At 32.2% G+C, this 25,838-nt stretch overlaps 1 protein-coding gene across 1 annotated transcript in view; it reads right to left on the bottom strand.

Moving 5' to 3' along the window:
* LOC149790556 (uncharacterized) overlaps positions 1-25,446 on the bottom strand; it is a 33,511-nt gene extending 8,065 nt beyond the window's left edge. Inside the window, exons 1-14 of the mRNA XM_089973242.1 lie at positions 25,350-25,446; positions 23,249-23,284; positions 22,448-22,545; positions 21,643-21,775; positions 16,677-16,790; positions 15,793-15,954; positions 14,645-14,752; positions 11,567-11,656; positions 10,883-10,960; positions 8,444-8,485; positions 7,717-7,803; positions 3,676-3,756; positions 749-838; positions 432-518 (exon numbers count right to left, since the gene is read on the bottom strand). Coding sequence (XP_089829368.1) covers positions 432-518; positions 749-838; positions 3,676-3,756; positions 7,717-7,803; positions 8,444-8,485; positions 10,883-10,960; positions 11,567-11,656; positions 14,645-14,752; positions 15,793-15,954; positions 16,677-16,790; positions 21,643-21,775; positions 22,448-22,545; positions 23,249-23,284; positions 25,350-25,401 — 1,258 coding nt within the window. The 5' untranslated portion in view covers positions 25,402-25,446. The remainder of the gene's footprint in view (positions 1-431; positions 519-748; positions 839-3,675; positions 3,757-7,716; positions 7,804-8,443; positions 8,486-10,882; positions 10,961-11,566; positions 11,657-14,644; positions 14,753-15,792; positions 15,955-16,676; positions 16,791-21,642; positions 21,776-22,447; positions 22,546-23,248; positions 23,285-25,349) is intronic.
* Between the last annotated feature and the right edge of the window lie 392 nt (positions 25,447-25,838).

The raw sequence follows: 25,838 nt of genomic DNA, 5'->3' as shown, positions 1-25,838 counted from the left end.
ATTCCATGGACAAGCGACTGTATACTTAAATAATGTTTAGTTCGGTATTTCTAAATATGCAGGGTCTCTCTAGCTAAGTCAGGTTTGTCAAACTATATTTTCAAGTTATGACGAAGCAATGAAAGAACGAAAAATTGAAGGACATGATATTATTATTGCAATATGAACTACAAAACATCTATTGAGATCGGTATTCATATTTTAGCAGGTGCATAAGTGCCCACAAAATAAAGCATAATGTGAAAAATACAAATGTAACTTGTAAAAAAGTATTCAATTTTGATTGCCTAAAAATCTTTATTGAATACACACACTAAACCATTGATAATTTTCTTCAGTTATATATGAGGGTAGATGTTTTATTTCAAATTTCAGCTCATTAACACAGAAGGAATTGATCGTTCATATTATTAATAAAAAATGATATTCACCTGTTGGAGTCATTGTAGTACTTGCTACAGACAATGAGGCTGTGATTGAAGTTGACAAATACACTGGTTCCATCGAAGTTGATGCAGCTGAATCAGGCAAAATAAATGACTCATTTAAGATCTGTCCATTAATAAATGACAATAACTTGAGCTTTATATGTATGACGGAACTTTTATTTCTACGCGAAAAATGACAAAATAAGGATCGATCATTTGTCACATTCCCATTATAATTTGTATGGATCAAGGCATATAAAAAAAGAAAAATTATAACCTGCGTGTTTTTGTCAGAGAAAAGAGGGTTGGGTTAATAATACCTGTAGAAAGAACTGAAGATAAGGCGGGAATTGAGGTTGAAGAAGGACCCGACGAATACGGCGTAAGACTCTGTGTAGGATCCAACGAGGCTGAAATTGGAATACAGTTATTAGTGTCAATCTTTAAACAAGAGACCAAGCGTACGTGTAAAAAGTTCTCATTCACAAGAACAATCATTAAATTACTCTTAACACAAAATCGCATTGTCATGAGCGAGAATCAGTGACGTTTGGGGCGAAATTAAAACAAACATGGAGATAGACAACAAAATTAAATATACCGTACTATTGAAAATAAGAAACTATCTGCTGTTAATTAAGCAATGGGAATCTATATGTATGTTTTCTGGACATTTCTTGTGGTGCAGATAATTTACAAATTTTGTAAAATAGTATGCAATTCAAAATATTAAAGTTTGTATGCTAACACGTTGTGCCATAAAATACTGTTAGTTCTAGTCTTAACAACAGAGTTTACCCTTCTTAAGAAGCCTATTTAATGGCGCATGATTTTGTATAACAGGTTATGTAGAATTATTTCACAGTGTATTTTGTCTTGGTCAGTGTGACACGTATAAATTAAGTTTGACAGATGGATTTGACTCATCCTAAAGTTCTGATTGCAAAAGATGGAATCTGTTCTACTTGGAGCATGATTTGGATTGTAATTAGGACTGGCGCGGTTAACCGTTATATTTAGAATATACTGCAATATTAATGCAAGGGCAATAGATGTAAATATCGAAAGTTTGAGACAAACCAGGGATGATTTTAGAAAGTCGTACGCGATTTGAAAAATGTATAATATAGTGATACTTTCAGAAGATTTATTAATAAAGGCCGACATAAGAGTACTGGTATAGCTTCAATGGACTGTGCATATATTTTGCAGGTTATATGAGTAATCCTGATTGGCCAGGCTAAAAGACTTGGTGTATGTTCCCAGAAAAAATTGGGGGTTTTAATATAATTGCCCCAGTGATATTCGTCATCCATGTTTTCTAAAGAGGAGGACAGTCTGAGGAACTCTGAGAGAAATTAATAAAATTTTCTCTCGGTAAAAATAGCGTCGGAGAGACAGGGGCTCCAGAATATTTAGATAATCGAATCCAGAGAAGAGAAAGAGGGAATTATGTGATGATAAGCATGCGATGCCTCTGGAAGGCAAGGACGTATCCCCATTCTTGTATCGCACAGTGGAAAAGTGCACAGTATGCAACACAGAGGTTGATGACCCTATCAACAACAGTGATCTGGAAAAGCCCGGAAGCACCATGTTATGGTGCCATGTCGGCATTTTGCGTTAAATCAGTCACTCGATCAAATGTTACATTTCTCTTATCAGTATAACAGAAAGGCTAATTGAATTTTGATAATAGCCGTTATTCATATCAGATTATGTTTCCTAGTGACGTACGGTCAACTATATCTATATCTATATATATATATATATATATATATATATATATATATATATATATATATATATATATATATATATATATATATATGTGCCAACTGTAGTTGCTTAAATATACCCACATACAATTATATTTTCATTCTAGAGGTGATTGTTTTCCTTAATGGTAGCTAAAGTATGATTCCAAAATAGAACTTAACTAGTCAACGTCAATGCGATTGATTTCAAACAATGTATATATGTGTGAAAGCTCTCAATCTAGAACATTCCAAAACATTAAAGAGAGGTTTCTGTTGTAGCAGAAAGATGTGTTGAGATTATTCACTGTAATGACAATTATTATTTAGATTCAAATTATTTCCAAGGTATATCAATTAAATGTCAAAGGTCTAAATTTGTCTCCTTCATATATATTTATCTGCATTACTAATATGTTTTGTCTTAACGGATTCAAATTTATATTGTCCAATATTTATAAAGAAACAGTTAAGAATTTTAAATACTCTTGGTCCTATGTGAAAGCAAATGGAAGCAAAAATGTGTTTACGAGTTTGCTTATATGCACAAGTGCCGGTGTCTATACATAATGAAAGATTGTTTCTTACCGTAAAAAGAATGATTGAAACATAATACAAGGACAGAGAAAATACCATACCGATTATTCGTATTTACGGTTGTGATTAGACTTGTACTTGAAATAAATGTTTGATCAATGTTCGTCAGAAATAAGGTTTATCAGACAGCAAATGAAGCACTCACACATGTTATGATCCACTTTCTTATTAGACTTAATTCATTGACTAACTAAAACGTGTTTCTCACTGATGCCATTACGCATACATCCCTGACACTTGTAATGTCTTGTGTCCAATCGAATGTATAGCTAAACAATATTTACTTAGGTACCTTCTGAGAGGCAAGATCACTCTAATTAAATCTACTTTGTCTTAATATATGTACAAATTATGATGAAGTGCAGAAAGATTGACGAATTATTTGGCATGACAATATTTAACATAAGTTACAAAACGTATATTATGATGGATATTTAGGACTACAACTTTTGTAGCATTTATATCGATGCAAAAATTGAAGCATCCTGCGAAATATTGCAAATTCAGCTTGCTAAAAGGAAATTTGTTTAGATTGCTTAGAAATCTATACTAAATACAAACACTGGATCAATAATCCTGGTTGTAGATGTTTTGTAAGAAATTTCAAAACTATGACAATGACCTATAAGTTATATCCATATTACAATTGTCTAAAAGTTAAATCACCTTTAAAATATTTCCATGAAAGTTACAAATACTAGTGCCTGCAAAATGGGAACTATTTGTATATATAAGAAATTAAGAGGATATATCGTAATATACGACATCTCTTCGCCGGTAATGTTTCAGGTTGAACCACTACTTCCTGCTTCAGGAAATGTTAGCAATTTCAGGCCATTATCATAAGAGAGAAGATTGATTATTTATTGCATTCAATAAAGAAGAATATTCACCAGTTGGAGGAATTGTAGCATTTAGTATAGAAGAGGATGCTGTGTAGGAACTTGACAAACGCATTGTCGGATTCGATGCAGCTGCAACAGGAAAAGTAAAATATTGTTTCAAAATGTGTATACCGATAAATGACAATAATTTGCGCATGATCTGTATAATTGGATGTTTTCTATGAGAAAAATGGCAAAATGTGGAGAGATTTGTTTTCACTTTCAGGTTATAATTTGTATCGATCAAGCCCTGCAACGAAGAAAATATTATAGGATGTGTGTACTTCGATGCGATAGAAAGAGAAGGAGTGGTTCTGCTAAATGCATAAACATTCAATGTTACGGTTGTAATTGTAATCGATGAAGGACCTGGCGAATACATCTTATTAGGTAGTGTAGGTGAACTCGATGCTGAAATCTGGATGTCAGTTAATAATGTTGATGGTTAGGTTAAATCGAGGCTGAAACCTAAATGTCAGTTATTAATGTCGATATGTAACTAAGGGACCAAATATACCTATAACAAAAGTCTTAATCACAAACGCAGATATCGCCCCTTTATATATAACTGCTTTGTGATGGCCAGCAATCTGTGAATTTTAGGCCACATTAAACAATCGATATAGACAACGGTACCTAAATCTTCAGTAATATCTAGGATACGCAAATGAATGTCGTGAGTTAAAAGATGGAAAAGTATATGTATGTATTTCTATACATTTATTTGGCGCAATGAATGTACAAGTTTTGGAAAACCTTACTAAGTATGGATTGTTCCAGTACTGATTGTACCAAAAATGACAGCAGAGACGTTTTACTGTTTTGATCAGCACCAGATATATTAAAATTATACCGAATGATACAAATTCAATTAGAATATGCATCATTTATAAAAATTAACAATATGTGATGGATAACTGGTGGTTTTTTTTACGTCAACGTTGAAGCTGAAAATAAATCAATGTATTTCTTTACAAATTGTGTTGTTCGTAAACAGTCTTTCATTCACTACAATTATATGTCGTCGTTTGATTAGGGAATATATCACATTCACAATGGTATATGGGATGCATATTACCGTCATAATGTTTCGCATCAAATCTAAATTTGCAACCTACAATATAGTTATAGAAAAATAACCGCTGCAGCTATACGATTGTGCTGTCATTTATATATCTAAATAGAATAATATCATTTAAGATATATTACCTCAAGATTCCATGCTGACTAGTTCATTTCTGGTTTAGAAATTAATACTAAAGCTTTTATCCATTTATTGCTTTCAAAGACCTATATCAGGATTATTAGGGATTCACGTCATAATATTGTAAGTTCCTTTCACGTTCTCATATATGACTTTGGCAACTGAAATCTTTTCAAAGTTTTACAAAGAGTGTTGGTTTCGCTTCTTTCTATGGCTTAATATGTGACCATGGAGTCGTAACAAAAAATACAAAGAAAATCACAGTGACGGTAACGAGACGATTTTCTCTGATTCCATTGTCAGCTTAAAAGGCAGCAATGTATAAGAAAGTTAAAAAGTACACAAACTGGAAATCCTTCCTGCGATGGCGATTTGGGGATTTCTTATGTCTGTAGAGAACGAATGAATTTGTCGCGGTGTTTATTATTAAATGCGCCAAAGATATTGATGATTTTTGCAATTTAATTACATTAAACTTTAATTAATAAGTTTCGTTGGATATTTTAATATTTCCTTCTTCCACACTGACATTCCATGTTATATATCATGACTAGGTAATGCGTCATATACAATATAGAGGCCACCGGCTCCTTGTTAAGCTGCCAGCATTCATTATTACAAATTTCATGCAAATTAAATTGAATAATATTCGAATTGCATCGGATCTTTTCTTTTAGAGTTGATATAAACAATTAGGAAATAAGACTTCCTACCACATAATAAGTTATTTTAAATTCTTTTTATTTTGCATGTTAGGAAATTAAATTAGTACATTGAATTTTAAGAAACATGTTGGTATTGTTCCCTTCTTTGTTAGATAGACGAACTTGTATATTCATATCACTTGTACATGTACTATGAGATAAAGGTCATTTGCAAACAATATATATATATATATATATATATATATATATATATATATATATATATATATATATATATATATATATACCACAGACGTTAAAATTAGCATGGCTTGTTAAGTGTTGGTATTTGAGATACCAATACTATTTATATATTAAATTGTGATCCGCCCATGGCACAGTAATAAACATAAATAAGTATTCTTAAAATTGTGCTGATGATTCCTGGCATATACATCAATGATGGCTTTCACTCATTAATCATTACTGATGTATGAAAATAACACTAAAACTCCCCGTTCTCTCTATAAATTTAACCGCACTCCTTTCTGCTTTCTGATCCCCCTCCCTTCTCATGCACAAGGGACAAAATCTTGAATGAGAGAGAAACAAATTTGAACTGGATCAAACCTTTGAAACTGAATATACAAAAAGTAACCAACATGAATATAGCTCGTCGTAACGGTATTTGTACACTATCCTGCATTGTAATAAACAATTTGTGGTTGTTTTCTTAAATATATTATATCGGTCTAAAATTATTATTAATTAAATATGAAAATACCCAAAGGGCTTCCCCCCTCTCTCTCTCTCTCTCTCTCTCTCCCCTATCGTAGCAATATACGTGCGAGATCCGTGAAAAGACGTGCGTGCAGTAGTTACGCTTTGGTTTTTGCTAGTGTCATTCGACGTTGACCCTGCAAATGTGAATGATGGTAAATGTCACTTCAAACAGACCAATGTGGGGAGAAAGGGACGAAAACAATGTTATCGTCGGCAGTAATGTTAAATTAAAGCAAAATAAATACTTAGATCAACTGTAAATATATTAAATAATTTAATTACTTCTTATTAGTTCATCATTTCGTTTTTGTTTCTACGTCACACTTATTTCCATGCGCATGTACGTGAATGGCTGAGCCTGAACGGTCGGTTTCTGTAGTGCGCTTCTATCAACATTAATCCATATTTCATGTTTTCTTATATTGACTTAATCAATGTGAACAAGACAAGAAACTCCAAAAAGAAAACAAGCAAGATATCATTATACAAAAGTTATCGTGAATAGATACAAATGGTAGAGAACTACATTTTGTGGAGAATATACTTAGCAAGGATGTGAGGAGTTCATTCACTAGGACAATACACAGCTCTCTTTAGTCAGTCTTAACTCCGTTCAGTTGGCAAATATGTATATTTGTATGCGATGTATATATAACAGATGTTTAGTATGTACTCTGTATCAGTGATATAACACTCGTATAACTGTACACATTTTGGTGTATATCATTGATAAGGCATACATAATATGCATATATTCTATATTATAATCTTTGCCCATATTTTGGAGATTGCATTTTAAGACGAGGACCATTCGTAACTTCTGTTCATGATTATAGATTATAGGACCATTCGTAACTTCTGTTCATGATTATAGATTAGACGTTACGACAATGACTATTTGTAAATAATAAACAAATTCTGTTCTTATAAACTTTCTCCATTAATGCTTTAAAATTTCCACGGCATCTCAAGTAAATTGGGTTTGCCATATGGTTAAATTTTGTATGGTTCACTTAAACAACTACACATGAAATAACGTTATTATTTAAAGTTAGTCTTCCAAACGTTTGATTGGATGGATGTTTCATTGTTAAAATTCAATTTCGTAATAAGCCATATAATCTGCGAGGTTTTGTGGGATGTTTCAGAAGTTATATTATTTTTATATGACAAAATTAAATTGATAATGGTTATGGTATTTTCATGAAACTTTATATGTACTAGAGGTTCGCGAATATATATATATATATATATATATATATATATATATATATATATATATATATATATATATATATATATATATATATATATATATATTCGCTTCAAGACCAGTTTTACATTTTCGTGAAACAACTTTCGCCGACATCACTTATTAACATTATTTTACATTATTTAATGAAGCAAAAAGATATTTACCATGTGGAGGCATTGTGTTGGTTGTTGAATGAGATGAGGCTAAGAGTGTACTTGACAAACGCATTGTTCCTGACGATGTTGATGCAACTGAAATAGGCAACAAAGTAAATGCAGTAATATTCTACATTAACAGATAATAATAATAGGTGCTTCATATGTAACATGAACTTTTTTCACGCAAAGGGACAAATATTGGTCTTAACTATACCGTTATAATTTTTATATGCTCAACTATAAAAAGTGAAAGTACGTCCGTGATTCTTTAAGAAAGAGATAGAGTGGTACTTATTACCTGCAGGATAATCAAATGTTTAGGATTTGCTTGAAGTTGAAGAATGACCAGCAAATGTAATTTTCTTTGAAGTATCTGTACGTCATTGCGCAATCGAGGCTGACGGATGAACAATCTGCTATTCGTGAATTTACTCAAATAAATGGAATAATTCTGAATCAAATGCTTCAAACAAAATTACATTGAAAATATCATTTACCATTTAATATACGAAACGATCGGATGTGAAAGTTTTGCAAAATGGTAAATATTTCATATTGTAATATGTAAATAACTATGCTTTCTCGTTATAGGAATCAAATCACTTTTATGTGTTGCTACAATGAACTGGTAGCTTTTCAGAAATGAACTTCGCAGAAGTGACACATATGTAATTAACATATTGATAGAGAAATATTCGATTTGACTATTCATGATTGAAGAAATTAAAGTTACCTGATGTATGAATAGTGTTAGTTATGGTCGTCAAAGTCGAAGCTGAAAAGAAATAGTTTCAAATTGTTCATAAACTTTTGAAAGATGATAACATATAAGAAACAACTGGATAATAAAACTTGGATAATTATGTTATTTTTATTGGCTAAATATATCATATTAGCGTGGATCAAACCCTTAGCCTCTTCCAGTACTTTGCCGAACTTTACCAACACAATCATGATACAACTGTTTCACAAAAAGCGAAAGATGAACCAATTAATGGTCGCGAGATTGATTCTATAGATGACATCTGCAAGGGAAATAAAGACAAAATCAGTCAATGATCTTTCCTCATTCGAATTCAGATTATCAGAATTTTGTAGACATTCCTCACGAGTTGAGACGAAGAAGGATTGCTGCTTTAACTCAGCGTTTAATGCATTTAACAAATGAGTCTAAACTTAGGTCTATAATCAGATTGCAATATATGGATGCTACTAAGGTAATGTGTTCATGCATTGCATATTTGTTTGCTTTCAAATTAAGTAGCATACTTAAGTGAAAGATGCGGTATAATTTGCGGTATTTTTTAACTGTCTGAAGACGTTAAGCCTGACAGATCTACAGAGCTGATCAGAGGCGATGCTAATGTAAAATATGAACTATTGTTTATTTAATTGATGGTTTTTAGGCAAAAGAAGAAAGCTAGTCTACTAGTAAAATATACAATACTTCTAAAACATTAGCTAACACCGGCAAAGTTTCCAACAATTCTTGTTAATTTCCTTTCCTTGTAGTTAGTTACGATAACCTAGTATTGCGCAGTGACGAATTACTGAATCTCTATAAAATCATCCCGATAAGAAAGAAAGATCTTCCATTGCACATGTGATGATGATGTCTTCATTTTCGTAAAGACTGTTTAACAATAAAAGAGATAATAAGGCAACGGTTATATGATTTGATGCAAATTTCTTTCTGTAACAATTTTTAACATGGTCTTGGAACTATATAATCTATAAATATTTATTGTATATTTTTATGAGGAAAGGTGGTTTTATATTAAATATAATATAAGTTCAACTCTTTCTACCATGATACGTTTCATACAAAAACACAGCAGAAGAGTGCTTGCTGGTAACAAAGAAATCAAATCAAGACAAAATGATCTTGCTAGTGGCGGTGTGTGTGCATCCAATGTGTCCATTGAGATTGCTTCTTTAATCGTACTGAATGTTCAGGTATATTTCTTAAAGTGCGAAATGTAAGAATACAAGATAAATTTCCTTAAGAATATGCACTAGTGGGATACACACTTGTATATCCAATGGTTGATGTTAAAGAAACTGAATCTGTCAAATGTTTTATGTTCCTGGTTAATGTCAAAATTGGCATTGAAATGAAGACATTGCAAAATGTATTGTCGTGTCTGCTTAAAATGCGATGTATATTTATCCGTATAGCGAATGGCCGCTTATCATGACAGTTTTGTAAATTACATAATTGCTCTCGAGGGTAATGGCAACATTTGCCCCTTGCGTATGAGTCAGCGACGTAGGATACGACATACACATAAAAACACATAAATTGAGAACTGAATTGAAAGCAATTGTATTGACTTTATATAAGTTCACATACATGACATAAAAGAAAACTATTGATGTTAGTTTATGTAAAGTCTGTATTATAATCGATCAGATAAAGACTAATATATTGAAATCTCAAAAAGTGTGTTAAACTTATAGGAATTCAAACTTAATACTTACAGTTACTGCTACATGCTTAAGCACCTTTCTTAAAACCTTTTATTATAAATGTCCTTTCAAGAAAATAGCAGTCTAAATAACGTATTTGCATACTTCTGTGTTTAATGAGAAGCTAAACAACCAGCATAAGTACGGCAAACCTGACTTTCATTATATAATCATGAAGTATTCATGCAAATATTTCAAAACTTTTGTACACACAATATGTTTAAATGGCATGAAACATGCATTAAAAGCAAACATCAATTTATGAGTATAAACCTCTTCTTCTCTATTCTCTTAACATCACACTTCATTGTATTTTGCAATGTGACAGCGTGAACTTCAGCGACCTTATTACAAAATGTCTTGGAGAAGCTGATATATACCCCAGACATTTATACAATTTCAGTTTCGTAGGTCGCCACTGATATCCACTTATACTGATGATGGATTGGTAGCTGATAATTGGCATAAGTATGTCATGCGCTTGTGTTTCTGGGGGTTTTGTGTTTGTATTGTCCTTTCGCTGCAACTTCCCAGAGGTAAGCATTCCATTTAATGTAATTCATTGCCTTTATTTGCTAAATTTAATTAAAGTGTTGAATAAAACGTAAATTTACATCTGCCTTGTTGTATACTAGGAAAAGAAAAGCAAAACAATAAAATGATATTTTTTTTATGATTCCAAGAGCGAAATATGTTTACTTACCCGAGGAGTTCACGGTTAACACAAAACTTGGTGATGCACTTTGAGAGCATATTCTTGTGTTGACTGATGACATTTGATCTGGAATGTGATACGTTTTGATCATTCCCGTAATGTTTATTTACTGTTTGCTTATGTCTGATACACTATTATTTAACTATATTATGTTGTGTGAAAGACATATTTAGAAGTAAACTGGTTTGGTTAAGGAGCACCCTATAATACTATAACCCATCGTTAAAGGTCTGAAAGGCATTATCAATGTCTCCCACCTGTCCGTATTCTAGGAGAAGAAGAATACTGGCTTGATACCTGGAGTCAGCTTTGTGACAAATAAATGAAACATACTTAAATGCTATAATATAATAGCAACCACCACTGGTATAGTTTTAAATATATATATATCAGTTTGTATACAGCTTGAAGGATATTAAACATGTCAATCCTGTCATGAGAGAGCAGTTTCAACCTTGTTTTGTATCTCAAAAGTGACTAATGTGTACATATTATAGATATGACATTAGCAGTTCTTATACGCAATAAATGAGAAACACGGAATAAACTTGTATCAGTTTTACGTGTATTGGCAAACTATTTAAGAAAGGAAAATTATAGCATTATGTGAGTACGCAGGAAAGTATGAATGGGCCCAAAAGAGATAAAAATAGCTGCGCAATGGACCTTTACCTGCAGAACAATCAATAGTTAAGGCGGATGCTGAATCTGAAGAAGGAGGTAGCGAATACGTCAGGTAGGTAGAAGGCTGTACAATCGAGTCTGAAAGTTGAACAATCATGTTTTAGTTTCGAAGATAAAAATGTTGGTAGAAGTTTACTTCAGTGTAGAATCGTAATAAAAAGCGGATATAAAAATGGTGCAGCGTATGTTGTAATTGAAATCGCACTGCGATGACCAGGAGTCCATTCCAAATTTTAAAACAACCCTCTTAATAACAATATTAATTAATTTGTTAATGCATTTAGACATTACTCGAATATGCTCATAAACAAAGTATTGTCATGCAGTTTTATGAAATACATTACTTTAAAATCGTTTAACAATTCAAATGTTGTATTGTTTTCATCCAGAATGACTGGACGTTCTTGTCTCCATGCATGGAAGAAGTTATATTGGCAAGTAAGAATTCGTACAGATAGCTCTTTTCAATTAATCCAAAATACTAAAGATGAAACTGTTTCTAAAAATGGGTACAGATAGACTGTTTTTTTTTTTAAACATACATCTAACATTGTAAATTTCCCCCTCATTTACTCATAACATATAGATAATACAAATGTTCGAAAAGGAAATGAGAGCTTAGACCAGCTGAAAACAGCGTTTGCTAAATTCAAATTATATTAAATTGTGAATTCTGCAAAACATTTTCAAACTTCAAAAACAAATTAAAAGAACTTTAAGAAATAATTCAATATTTGTTTCTAGGTAATTTTCATCACCTCGGAACTGAATTAATTACATGGCTGGTAGTGCTTTTAAACCGTATTGAACAGAATATGCTGAAAATAGTAGGTTTCAATGAAACTAAAACGAACATAATATGGAAGCATTATTTGTCTTGATCAATGATCAATTATTTTAGACGTTTCTGATTTAAAACTTTCTTAAGCTTTTAAACAAGTTATATTTCAATATAACATTATTTATATCATATCAAAACGTCCTACAAGTTACATCCTTATAACCTGTTTCGATAGAATCAAACGAATTCTGACCAGCATTCGTTTGAGATATGTGTCATTTAGAGGTATTGGTAAAATAAGAAAGAGATACCTAGTAAGAAAAGTGTATTTCTTATTGTCGTATAATTTAAAGTTGAAAAGATATAATTTCAGCCATAGTTAAAATGGTTTGCCTATATATATATATATATATATATATATATATATATATATATATATATATATATATATATATGGTATTACTAATTGTATTGTATATTTAACTAACAGTTAGATGCTATAACTGGAATAGCTTGCGATATAAATAATGGGGAATTTCGCAAAAATATTTATATCAGATTTTATTCAGAAAGTTTTCTTGTAGAATTTGAAAATTGAGCTTTCAAATCAAATGGTTTAACACATATTTCCCGTACAGCCGAAATATTGGCGTGTTTATTCCTCGGACAGAATCTACTGAGCGAAAAATAAATGAGTTATGGGTATGTCTCTAGACATCATACACTTCTGTGCTTAGTGGATTCACTAAATTTATGAATGATTGCAGTTACTGCCATCTCTGTCTGGATCGTTCTATATAACAACCGACTTGGATGGTGTTTCTCAGAACATATACTGATAATGCCCAACTTTACATCTGGAGATGTTCGGCGGATACACAATAACGATTCGTCGTTGATAGTTGGCACTAATTTACAATGAATAAAAAAGATAAGAAAAGGTTGGTTATATTATTTTAGCACAGAGTGAAGACACTTTGCGGGTCCGTTATTTGCAACTGACGATTTGTTTTTATTTATCATCGTATATACAACATACATCGAAGTTAAACAGTGGTTGAAGGTGGGATTTTAAAAACAGTGAAACAGATGTTGTGTTGTGCAGGTGGTACTACAAAAAAGCCTCTAGGTTTGACCAATTATGATAGATAGAGAAAACATTTATAGCTTGATAGCCAAACGTATACCATTCCTTGACTTAATAAATATTTAAATAAAGGCCTTTCCTTGCAAACATGTAACGGTGTCATATTTCCAACAAGCACACCTGACCACTTACGTATGTTGTGTCCGAAATCACTGAACATGAATACGTTTGACCCTGTAAATGCTTGACAGATGACGTAATATTAGTAAGAAGTTGCTATCCTTAAATCATGTTTGCCTCAATTACGATTTCATATCCCGTCAGAAACATAAAAGAAAATACACACACCTCATTGCCCATTTCAACAGTTAAACGACTGATTAGTTTCAGTAAACGGAGCGCACTACCCTAACAAGGTGGATCTCTCCACCGTATTTCCATTTTGTCTTGAAGATCAGTTTGGAAAGTTTACATATAGCTACAATGACATTACTTTTCATACGACTAGCAGTATCTTCTACCCATGAACGGTGCCCGTATATGCTATATGTGACGTCACAGCTAAGAGCTAATCATGTACTATCCTAGTTTTACCTTCTCCTTAAGGAACTGCTCTCTAATAATATTTCTTGCAGGATTATAAACTGAGGGCTGTGGAAAATAATAACATTGAGTGCCTGACGTTCCTAAGGTTGAAGTGAATGAAAAATGTACGCAGATCATAATATCCACTGACATCTAATAAGGTATGCAGGTGTCCCATGGAAAATGTATAATTCCCGTTATCAAGAATAACATTCAGTAGTTAGGGGATATGCTTAATTTCATAAAAGAGACAATCGCTCAGTCGAACCTCGTGATTATATCATGTGATGTATTAATACGGAGTTGCATGTATTGCCGATAAAACATTAATATAGATTCCTTACAAAAACGTCTCAAATTTTATGTTATTTCTTCCTTAGAAAATTTCGAATTTTCCTTTCCTCGAGCCAGTGATATACATCACGTTGTATAATTTTATCAATGACATAGACGATTAACTCTGTGGGTAATATTCTTGTACCTTGTTCCAAATAAACAACCTTGCTTGTCATTATTTATGCAAGGTTGTGTAAAATATCTAATAGTTTACAGTAGATATATAGTATTCATTTCACATGTTGCAATTTTGGAGTAAAAATGTCAGAGATCTCACCTGTTTCACATGTTTTGCCCATAAAGCCAGAAGAACACGTGCAAATGAAATCAAAATCTGTGTTTGTACATGTACCATTGTTTCGGCACGGATTTGGACTGCAGTCATCTTGAATATAAAAAAGCATGATATTGTCAAGATAAAATCATTAAAGATACTGGGCTATTCAATCTGTCATATTTGCTTGAATATTGAAATGATGCAATCAAACCTTTTACTTAGCTTTCTATGTTACTTGTTAGGATCAATTTAAGGATCCAAGGTATAGTATATACTATATTTTGTGTAGATTGAAATTAACATTACAATTATGTTAGCGAATACTAATCTCTCTCTCTCTCTCTCTGTCTGAAAGAGAGAGAGATTATCATTTGTTAACATAGTTCCCTCTCTCTCTCTCTCTCTCTCTCTGCGAAACACATTTTAGGTAATAATTCGATATTATATAACGTAAACGTAAATATGTCTTGAAATAGCGTTTATGACGCACCATTAGTTTGGACGTCAGCGTGAAGATATATACATTGTAATACATTTTCCCTTGCTAAGTCTTGTTCTTGCAATAATGTCTAGAAGAACATTTACATATACTTATGCCTCTAAGCATTATAGGCGTGATGGTGTACAATGATCATCGCTCTCTCTTAGTTCAATGTCTGTGTGTGTGCGTATGTGTGTGATTTGGATTTGTAACGTAGCTTTAACAAGTTAGTCAGATTGCTAAGTTGTCTACATTGTGGTTATTTATATTCATGCCTAGCACAAGGGCTTCATGTCCAACCCAGTCACATCCTGACAGACGGACGACCAGTCCAAACAATAACCTCTTAATGCTGAGCGCCATGCCAGGCAACAGCTAATACCACTTTTGTAGTCTTTGGTATGGTTCTAACCCGCGAACACCCACATCCAGAGTGGTCGCTCTAACCGCTTAAGCTAACGGAGCGGCCCATATGTGCCTATTAGGAAACGTAATAAATATAAAAGTTAAAAAATTCAGAGAACAGTGTGAATTTCATATAACTTCCAGCTCAGATGTCATCTAATTCATCTATAATGCAATCATAATTTCATTAGCTTAATATCAACTTATTTGCAAAGATGGATAGAGTGGAAAGATTGATATACATACCATACCATATACATACCATAAACATATGCGTTTATCCATCGATCCAATATACAAGGAAGTTTCGAACAATATTGATTGTTCTCAGAAAAACCAAACATATTGTTCTGTTTGAAACACGATTGACCACATTCTGCCCAATTGTTTTCAGTGCCTGTCCTCGTAACTGTTTTGAAATAAGCTACAAAGATATATAATATGTGATTGAGTAAAATCAAAATATCGTGCATCACCATTTATCGATAAGAACAAAAACTGTCGAAAATAAATAAGCATTGCATTTCTTTTTCTTCTTCTCTTTCTTGAAATGTATTAAACTCCATAACAAACTGAAGCCATCTAAAAGACATGTAATCTTACACACAGTGATACATGCTCTATTCAGTAATAACAATAAACAAAGAGCATGTTCTAATTTGTGAATCAATTACCACTTAATGCAACATTCGAACGATTTGAAGCGAATCATCGAGATATAGTCGTAACACCGGCCAAACTCCCTGCATAAAATTGTCTACATAGGGAATGGGAGTAAAGGAGGATTACAAGAGTAAACGATATTTTACTACGTCCATATCAATCATGCTGAACTCTAAATTTTGCTTCTTTTACTACACCTACAAACGGTAGAAATTTAAATACTGGATGCATAATACACTTAAACATAGTTAATCTTCACATTTAAGCCTAATTATAGAGTTTTGCTATATGTAAGAGGCCAGAATGTCGACAAATCTAAAGATGGTCATACATGTTGTTTTTAAACGAATGAATACAGATAGGAACATAAAGCATTCATACATACATACATACATACATACATACATACATACATACATACATACTGTAATGAGTATGTCAGTTCTGCAAAATTAAACCATTTTTTAAATATTGTGTACTTACCTCCGTTACATATACAAGAAAGTTTCCTTGAACAATTATCCACCCTGAATTCATTATCCATATGCATCAGAACGCATCCACTTTGATCCTTTGTGTCCTCATCTATACCTCTACCTATAGTTAAATTGCGTCACGGATTTAGAGTTTATCTGCTATGCAATTAATTACATTATTGCGTTATTAGTTAGTGTGTCTCTTACTCATAAGCTAATTTAGCAATGTAGCCTTTCAGAATGTCAAATTATTCATAATATCAGTAGCGTACATATGATATCGATCGCCAACTGAAGCAAATTAAATCAGACGTCTTTGATTTAGGTTGTGAAGATGTTATGTTTTTTTAATACAATATTCTACACAGAATTATTTGTGATACTTTTATATCAGTTTAATTCACGTTATTAATGAAGCGAAGATTCATTCGTAGAGGCTGTAGAAAGGTTTTATTACATACACCTTCACTCTGATCTCTGCTATGGAAGTTAAGAATATATCGATTTGAACAATAAATAGTTTTGCATTACGGGTTAATCTTTCACTTCCCGTATCGAGCTATCATTCAAAGAATCACAAACTTACACACACACACACACACACACACACACACATATATATATATATATATATATATATATATATATATATATATATATATATATATATATATATATATATATATATATATATATATATATATATATATATATATATATATATATATATATATATATATATATATATATATGTGTGTGTGTGTGTGTGTGTGTGTGTGTGTGTGTGTGTGTACTTGTAGTCAATACCAAAAAAAACGAAAAACAAACTTACAGTCATACTACATTCATATAGTTATCTCAACAACAATTCGAAAGACAAATATGGTCATGAAATGAAATTAAGGATAACTGATGTCGATTGTTTGTAAGTTTATATTGCTATATTGTTTACGGAGAAATGAGACCAAGAATTTAATCCTATTATATTACTGCCATCATAAGACGCGATATCTATTTTACCTGATCTAAGACTAATAAGGAAGTCCAAGTATTGTTAAATGACGAGCTCAGTAGTGTCCCAAATAATGAGATTTGTTGAACAAACTTTATTTAACAAAACGTATTCAGATCCGATAAGGACGAATGGACAGTTTGCAAGGAAATGTAAAAGTATGTGGTAACAAAGAATTTCAATCTCGATATGTACATGGCCTGTGTCTGTAACAACAATTAAATTAACTGTTAATATATTTACTAAAACTGAACAATCATAACGTGTAATACGTCAAATGTACCTACATTGCATGTCAACGTTGACCAGGTAAACGTATTACCCAAAAGTATTCTATAGTTCATATAATTGTTTCAGATCTCAACAAATTTCTAAAATTCATATTAAATATTTGATTACAGGTTTTTGCATGTATATGGTCGCATATACTCTTGATCTTCTCGAAATAATCTAATGCAATGGCTAGCAGGATCAAATGAGTAAACCTTTGTTTCTTTTCACGTATATGTATAGATAGTGGCGTCAGGAAACTCCTAGCTAAATTCAGTTAGGTATGAACACATACTTTTCACATCCTTCTTTACTCACTGCAATATTTTCTATTGCGTAGGCGAAAATATGTATTAAACGCTCTCTGCATATTTGTGTACAATATCAAAATATTCAAAAGCTCCTTACAGCAAATCAAACATACGGTTCATCTAATGTGTCTTGATATGATGTGGAAGACTCTCTCTCTCTCTCTCTCTCTCTCTCTCTCAAAGCTGTCCCACACTAAATCAATAACATTACCATATTTATCATTTACCGATTAATCAATAAATTCCAAATTAATTCACATTTATGATTATTATTACCACAATCTGCCTTTTCAGAGGCTTTATGAAATTATGACGTGCCTTATTTATTCGAAGTTCTAAGTATTTACACGATCGTAAAGTGAACAATACTAAGCTCGATTTGTCAGTGACTTCGCTATCTGAACTGCCCTCTATACACAAAGGTTGTAGCGATTCAGTTCCAGTATTATGTGTAAGTCTTCTCCTTGATTGGAGATTTGGTTATTTTTGCTATAATGCATTGCGCAATATTATTTTTCCTAGGCTATTCAGATAAACACTGATCTATGTGTTTGTCTCGAAGACGTTTTGGACATTCCACTTCAAGAGACTGTCGTTTATGTGCCTAGATTCGAAACAAATACCATGTTAAAATGCCTTTTTTAGTCCTAGGATTGGAATAATAACTGTCCTAGTTATATAAATTACTACCATTGTACTTAAAAAGCCTCTCAATGTTGTAGCTTTAACGTATTCCGTATATACCAATATCGTCAATGCTGATATTAACCTGTGTTTTCCTTAAAGCGCGTTTTTTTTTGTATTTATCCGTTTCTTCTTTATGTGTACTATTCTACCTATTTATCTACCATTGCTGTATTTTACACATGTTTGAATGTTTCTAGACTGTGTTATCTTTATACTCTGTCAATTCATCTACTTAATATCGAAAAATTGGTATGTATTCCAATTATGACTATATATATATATAACCAGCTTGCGATTGGTACAATTTTGTGATTGTAGCTTTCGCTGTCGTATTCAAATCGCAAGAAGCAGTTGTTCACATGTGTTATCGCTGTTATATTATCATTCGTATGCAACTGTAACGGTATATTCATGTTCGCAATAATTATTTTGAAGCATTATTTGCTGTCCTCTTTATGTTAGATGTTATTATTAAAACTGCTCTCCATGGTTTTACAATGCTTTTCACTATTTATCCACTATTTAATTCAATCTTTATGTTGTGGAAATTAGCCGGTGACCCCTGTGCATTTAATCCATAGCTTAATATTTGTAAAGTTTGTGTCGCCGTACATAAGGTTCTGTACCTATCTTGCAACAATCCATGAACATTCGAAATTTTGTCCTTTTATCTTATATATGTTTTGGTAGCTTTCCTTGTAGCTGCCTTCAACAGCGATTTAAAACAGTTGTATTTGGACAAATTATAATAGTAGGCAATACAGGCAGATCAAAGAATGATAAATATCTTCTAAAGTCGAAAGAGATTAGCAAAAACAATAAAGTAGTCTTATTTATATAAAAAAGCAAGATCTTAGCAGCTTGAGCAACATTAGTGCGAATGTTTCTTTATCTATTTATATATTTTTATATTTGCTAATTGCAATAAATCGTTAGAACATTATCTGATTAGGTCAGCAGATTTAATAAAAATAATAATCATTACTATAAAATAATTATGCTAATTTTGTACATCTACGTTTGTTTCCTCAACAGTTTATCCATTGATATATTTTTGCAACTGGCTTTGCAATGATGTCTGTAATTACCCTGATATATATAGCTCGATTAAGTCTACGATTTAATGAGTCGCTCGATCTTTTGTATATCGTTCATGAATCCAACAACAATAGAATATTTCAAACCCTGGTCAAGGCTCACTTTGATGACTTCCTTTTATGGTTGTGATAATTTTGTACATAGTAAATGCTTTCCATTGAAATGCATAACTGAGTGTGTTCCTGGTATTATTGCTGTAAACACATGTAATACTTTTAAATTTCCATATGATTGTCATATCTATTATGTGATTTTCATTTCCATTTATTAACTTTAAGAGAGTATTTTTTGTTTTTAGCATTGCACCAGTGGACTCCGCCTCATCCTAATCTTTCACAACGCTTTTAATGTACGATAGTATATATTCGGATTGAACAATTATGTATTTATTTTGATGGCACAAATATTCTGCTGCCACCACACTTTGAAAAACATTGATCGTGTCCTACAGACCTAAAACGTACATATATTTTACCATATATTTTACCATTCATCATTTGCTTTTATAAAATATGTACAACTTTGTATATTTTATCCAGAAATAAGATTTCATTCGAAACAATTTCTTCCATACTATCTTCTTTCCTATTTGTTCTGTTTTGATCGCATGCAAATTGTTTGCCTGATTGTAAATAATTCCTCAACAAAGTTAGACAAAATGATCCGTGTGATATATAAATAAACGATTTTTGTAAACAAATTTGTCTACTATTGTATGTTTAAGGAAAGAAACATTAATAATGTATTGTATTTTATATTTAGTAATGTAATTAGCTGCAAGCATAAGTTGACTCCATCCAACTTTGTATAATACAATGCACACTATTTTTTCATAACACTGGTACTAATTCATGTTCAGCCCTTGAAATAGTTCAAAGGACTATAATAATTATCGCCTTAAATATAATGTAACTATTTGTCAGTATTTACGATGTAAAAGTAGTTGCTTTGTGCTTTGAAACGGTCGAGTTTTTACAACCAACACACGTCAATGTAACGACAGCTCCAGTATATACATTGGTCTAGAGAAATAGAGCATTGTTTAGGACAATATGAGTGACCCATGTATATTCTCAGTCAGCGATAAGACATCTAAAATTGAAAACGAATTAATGTCTGAATTAGTCTGCTTGACTTATCCAGTACATATTTGAACTTATAAGAACGTTTTTCAAATTGACATAGATGAAAAAGGTCAAACAACTAGATATGTTTTCTTAACTCTTTATATGCACTACCTTCAATCTGGAAATTCCCCCATATTTTCAGCTTGGGCTTTTTTCTTAAAAATATCTTTTAAAAAATTCTTATCATTGCATGTACTCACATTATACTAAATGATATCTGAATTAACATTATAACCAAACGTTATCCACCAACCAATATCGTAATGTGTATATCCGCTGTTAGGATAATGTGTTTTTATTCACTATGAGAATTAAAGATTTGGCCAAATTTGTTATCTTCAATTTGAAACAAAAGCAACACAAAACGTACAAGATGAGAAATGTAAGCCTTGCTTCAATGGCGCCTTTATAGTAGAACTGGAATTAATAATAAAATGTGAACAATAAAACAGTCACAGTGTCAGTTACCTCTTGAATATACAGAAAATAAATTTCCACCGCAGGAAAATTCGATGTCTTCCTCCTGCCATTTGCATGTTTGATTACAGTTATGATCTGGAGCAAGAGCTGGCTCAAAATCTCCACAAAAGCACGTGTTATTCTGAAGGCAAAAACAAAACCAGCATACACATGCACATAAACACACACACAAGGAAATATTCTTATTTGCCCTGATTTGCAACGCGCAAACAGCAACACACACACACACACGCGCGCAAAAAGAAATATTAAAATGCAACCAATATATTGAATCTCAGTACAAGTTTGGCTAGTGGTCTTAGGTTTTTTCCATTAGATGGGTTTGGTCTTTGGATTTTTAAAAGAATTAAGATATTTCCCATTAGATGGCTCACATCACATCAGTAAGTATTATGAAATATATGATAGTGTAGTAAGGTCTATCACTTGAGTTGTATTGCGACATATATTGGTGATAGACACACACACAGATATATATATATATATGTGTGTGTGTGTGTGTGTGTATCAGTAGGAAGTAGAGCCGTGGATTCATTCAGATCATTCGATCCTCTCGAAGTTGAATAAAACTTGTTATGATTATTTTGGATTCAATTCGAAATAAGTCTTCATCTCTATTAATTTTAGAAAAATAAAGTATAACTCAGGCTATATACAATTTGGTGTTTTCGCTTTGTTATGTTATATCGTTTATGACCATGGACTTAATAAATTCTTTGTCCCTAAGACTGAAGAGCATCTTTCTGGAATGTAGTGGCAAAGAACTATGCTAGTATGTGCTGAAGGTACAAACCTGTATGCCAACGTGAGTCCTATTGCACCACTGGAGACATTCTTTCGGGTTAACATTGGATACGTTAACCCTGAATGCTTTCTTCAGCGTTCTGCACCCTTTATCATGAAAATATAACTCGATGTTCAATGAATGATTGTTCAATAATCTTCAAATTATTCGTTCGTAATTTTAAACGATATGATTTAAATTCAAAATACGATGATTCTGTCAACAAGCTTTAACGACTTATTTACAGCCCTATTGTCTTAATAAACGTTAGTTTCAATACGTATCTTTCGGTATTGATTTCGATGACAAAAATGTAAATATTCTATTTTATCCAAAAGGTTCCTCTTGTAAGTCACGAGAAATTCTCAGTCATCGATTATTAATGGCTGAAGATTTACGTTATAATTAAACCTAAGGTAAATATATGCCGTTTACAATACCTAAAGAAGTTAAAGCAGAAAAACGATTAACCTGATCTTGACTAAAACAATTCAGTTAACAGTACAGCGCATTTTAATCATTACTCATAAAATTATGAAGATGGTGAAGAAATGTTGCATCGTAACATTATGATAGTAATGATATACTAATAACTCATGATATTACCATTGAAAGAGTAGTTGTGCATATCTATATAGACAAGTTTTATGTCTCCCTTACTTATGGGTTTTTATAACAAAGATATAACATTTAAATCTATCTTGTATATTATATTACTTAGAAAGGTGCAGCTTTTAAAAAAGTTGGAGAGCACTGTTTAACTGGAAAGCATCCAAAAACATGATTTGCTATCGAAAACGTTGTCCTTACCTTCCATTACAATGGGAATTCTCACGGCTTGACAATCTGCAAAGGTAAAGCCGTAATATACGTAGAATACCCGTTCAGATCTTAACAAAGCTGGTTGTCACGATATATCTATACATCTATATCTCTCTTTGTCTCACTCACTCACTCTCTCTCTCTGCATTAGTGAATATATATATATATATATATATATATATATATATATATATATATATATATATATATATATATATATATATATATATATATATATTCACTAATGCAGCCTCCCAAATATAATTATGTAATAATATGTTCCAGTTCATGCACTAGCAGCGACACACGAGGAGGGATGATTGACTTGAAGATAGATTCTTTAGACACATGGGTGGACCTACCTCAAGTAGTGCACCTACTATGGACAAGTCGCGATATTTTACCTTTTTGCACAGAAACATACGTACCGGCGCATAAGGATAGACACAGAGGCAGAAAGAAAAATGAAGCCGTAAACAAGTGTACGGTGAAATACGCTTGTTTGATATAGTGCAGGTCATGACTAACAATAAAAGTCCTACCTTCTAAATGTCTCTTCATCTTATAACCTGATAGTCAGAACAAACAACTGTATAAAGTACATTTATGTGGTAAATAGGTTAATGTCCGGATATTTCAAACTACTATGCTTTCTAGAAGTGCGAGATTAGATTCTTACAAAAATGATACACCATCAGACATGAGATTATCAAGCCCTACTCATTAGCATGTTATATATAAAAGCTAAGTATTTACCTAGAGACATCCCAAGTCGATTTGTTTTACTGATTATTAAATACTCAACAAATGTTGAGAAACGGTTGAGAAATATTTTAGCTATTACGATTTGAGCTTGTATACTATATATAGAGGCAGTTGGATAAGTTATTGAGATTTGTCCAGAATGTACAACAAGCTGCCAGTCCACGTGTATATCACGGTAGGCACACATCGTTTCCAGCAATAGCATCGCTCCATAGTCCCTTAACAAAGTCATGTGCTAGGGTCTGCGTGATATACGACGATAAGTCAATTGGCCAAGCAAGAGCCATTCACACTGACATACAAACCACCATCATGCATTTAACTTCTATTCCAAACACAAACGATTAAATCTAAACAAGCAACCAATATTCATGCAACTTCTCATACAACTGATACACTCGAAGTTGAAAATTATTGTTTTTCGAATGTATGCCATTGATCTCAATGCATACACTTTTGTAATTGAGTACCTAAATGCAAATACGTGCACTTAAATTGCAAATCCAATTGCAAAACTCTGTAGTAATACATTCCCCTAGCACATGTGACTTGCTGTGGTTGTTTTTCTGTTTAAAGCAAATCCGTCTAAAGAACAATTGCTTAAGTATTAGCTTTCGCTCCCATAATGAAGTTTTTAATATGGCTGTTTGTCATATTTGCTCCGAAATATTCCTTTTTATAGTTTCATCTGTATGTGGACTGGGAGTGGAAATTGTATTATGCTTTTACAGTCTGTTCACAGAATTTAACATTATTAATTTCCTACTTTATAATTATAATTGTCAAACTTCAAGTCGGCTACATGTTATATTCACACAAACATACACATATTCACGCGTTGGTATGAAATGCGCTACCTTTCCTCTCATTTGCAACATACGGTTGTTCATTTGCAGAATTCCACGGTCTTATTTCAAAGTTTTAAGTGTCTATCTTGAAGTGCGAAATGTTAGTTGGTCATCATAGTGAGTTTACGCAAGCAAGTATGAACATACTCGTGACAGGTTAAGTAGGCAAAAAAGTCCCACCTTTGCTTCGAAACGTTTTGGGACAATTGTATTGATTTCATATGCAATCTACCATATAAGTCAGCTTACATTTTTAATACGAATAGAATATGATTAGGCCAATCCGTGTTTAATATAGGTAATTATGGTCAGTAACTTACTAATCAAACATTATAGTATTTGGTTACACTGACACTGGACCAGGTTGAATCCGTATGTGCAATACTACAGTGTTCAAAGGAATAGACCAAAGTTTTATATAATGTTTGTGCGATGTGTTTGCTTTATTTTATAATTCATGACGTTTAAACACTTACCTTGAAACAGTAGAAAGACGTATGATAACAAAACTCCTCCCCATGGATGCATTCTAGTCTCGACCTTTCTGAATTATTCTGGAAACTTGACAAACCTAAACATGAAAACAAAATAGCTAAATAATATTCATTTACTTTACATTTCATGCACTGTTGTCGTCAACTAGAAATGATTTCCTTACTGGACCACATCAGATAGCTACGATCGATAGCAAAGTTAGATCTTTATATAATTTATATTAATAATAACATGAAATGGTGATGTGTCTCATCTTACATATTAATTATATCCTGTCAAAATATGTTTAACTCACATATTTTAGGGTGATAAATCCACAATCGGTTATTGCTATTTCTCAGTCTAAATTGTTAGCGCAAAATTCGCCAAAGGCTACTTTTCCTGATAAAATTAATATACGATTCACGTGGGTAGTTACTTTCGACTACGTATACTTTCTTCTCGGTTATGAATCAAAGTTTTAATATACC

The sequence above is a fragment of the Sinohyriopsis cumingii genome, chromosome 10 (assembly GCF_028554795.1).
Source record: "Sinohyriopsis cumingii isolate HCF-2022 chromosome 10, ASM2855479v2, whole genome shotgun sequence".
NCBI lineage: Eukaryota > Metazoa > Mollusca > Bivalvia > Unionida > Unionidae > Sinohyriopsis > Sinohyriopsis cumingii.
The sequence above is the reverse complement of the archived record's forward strand: the minus strand, read 5'-3'. Positions and strand labels throughout refer to the sequence as shown.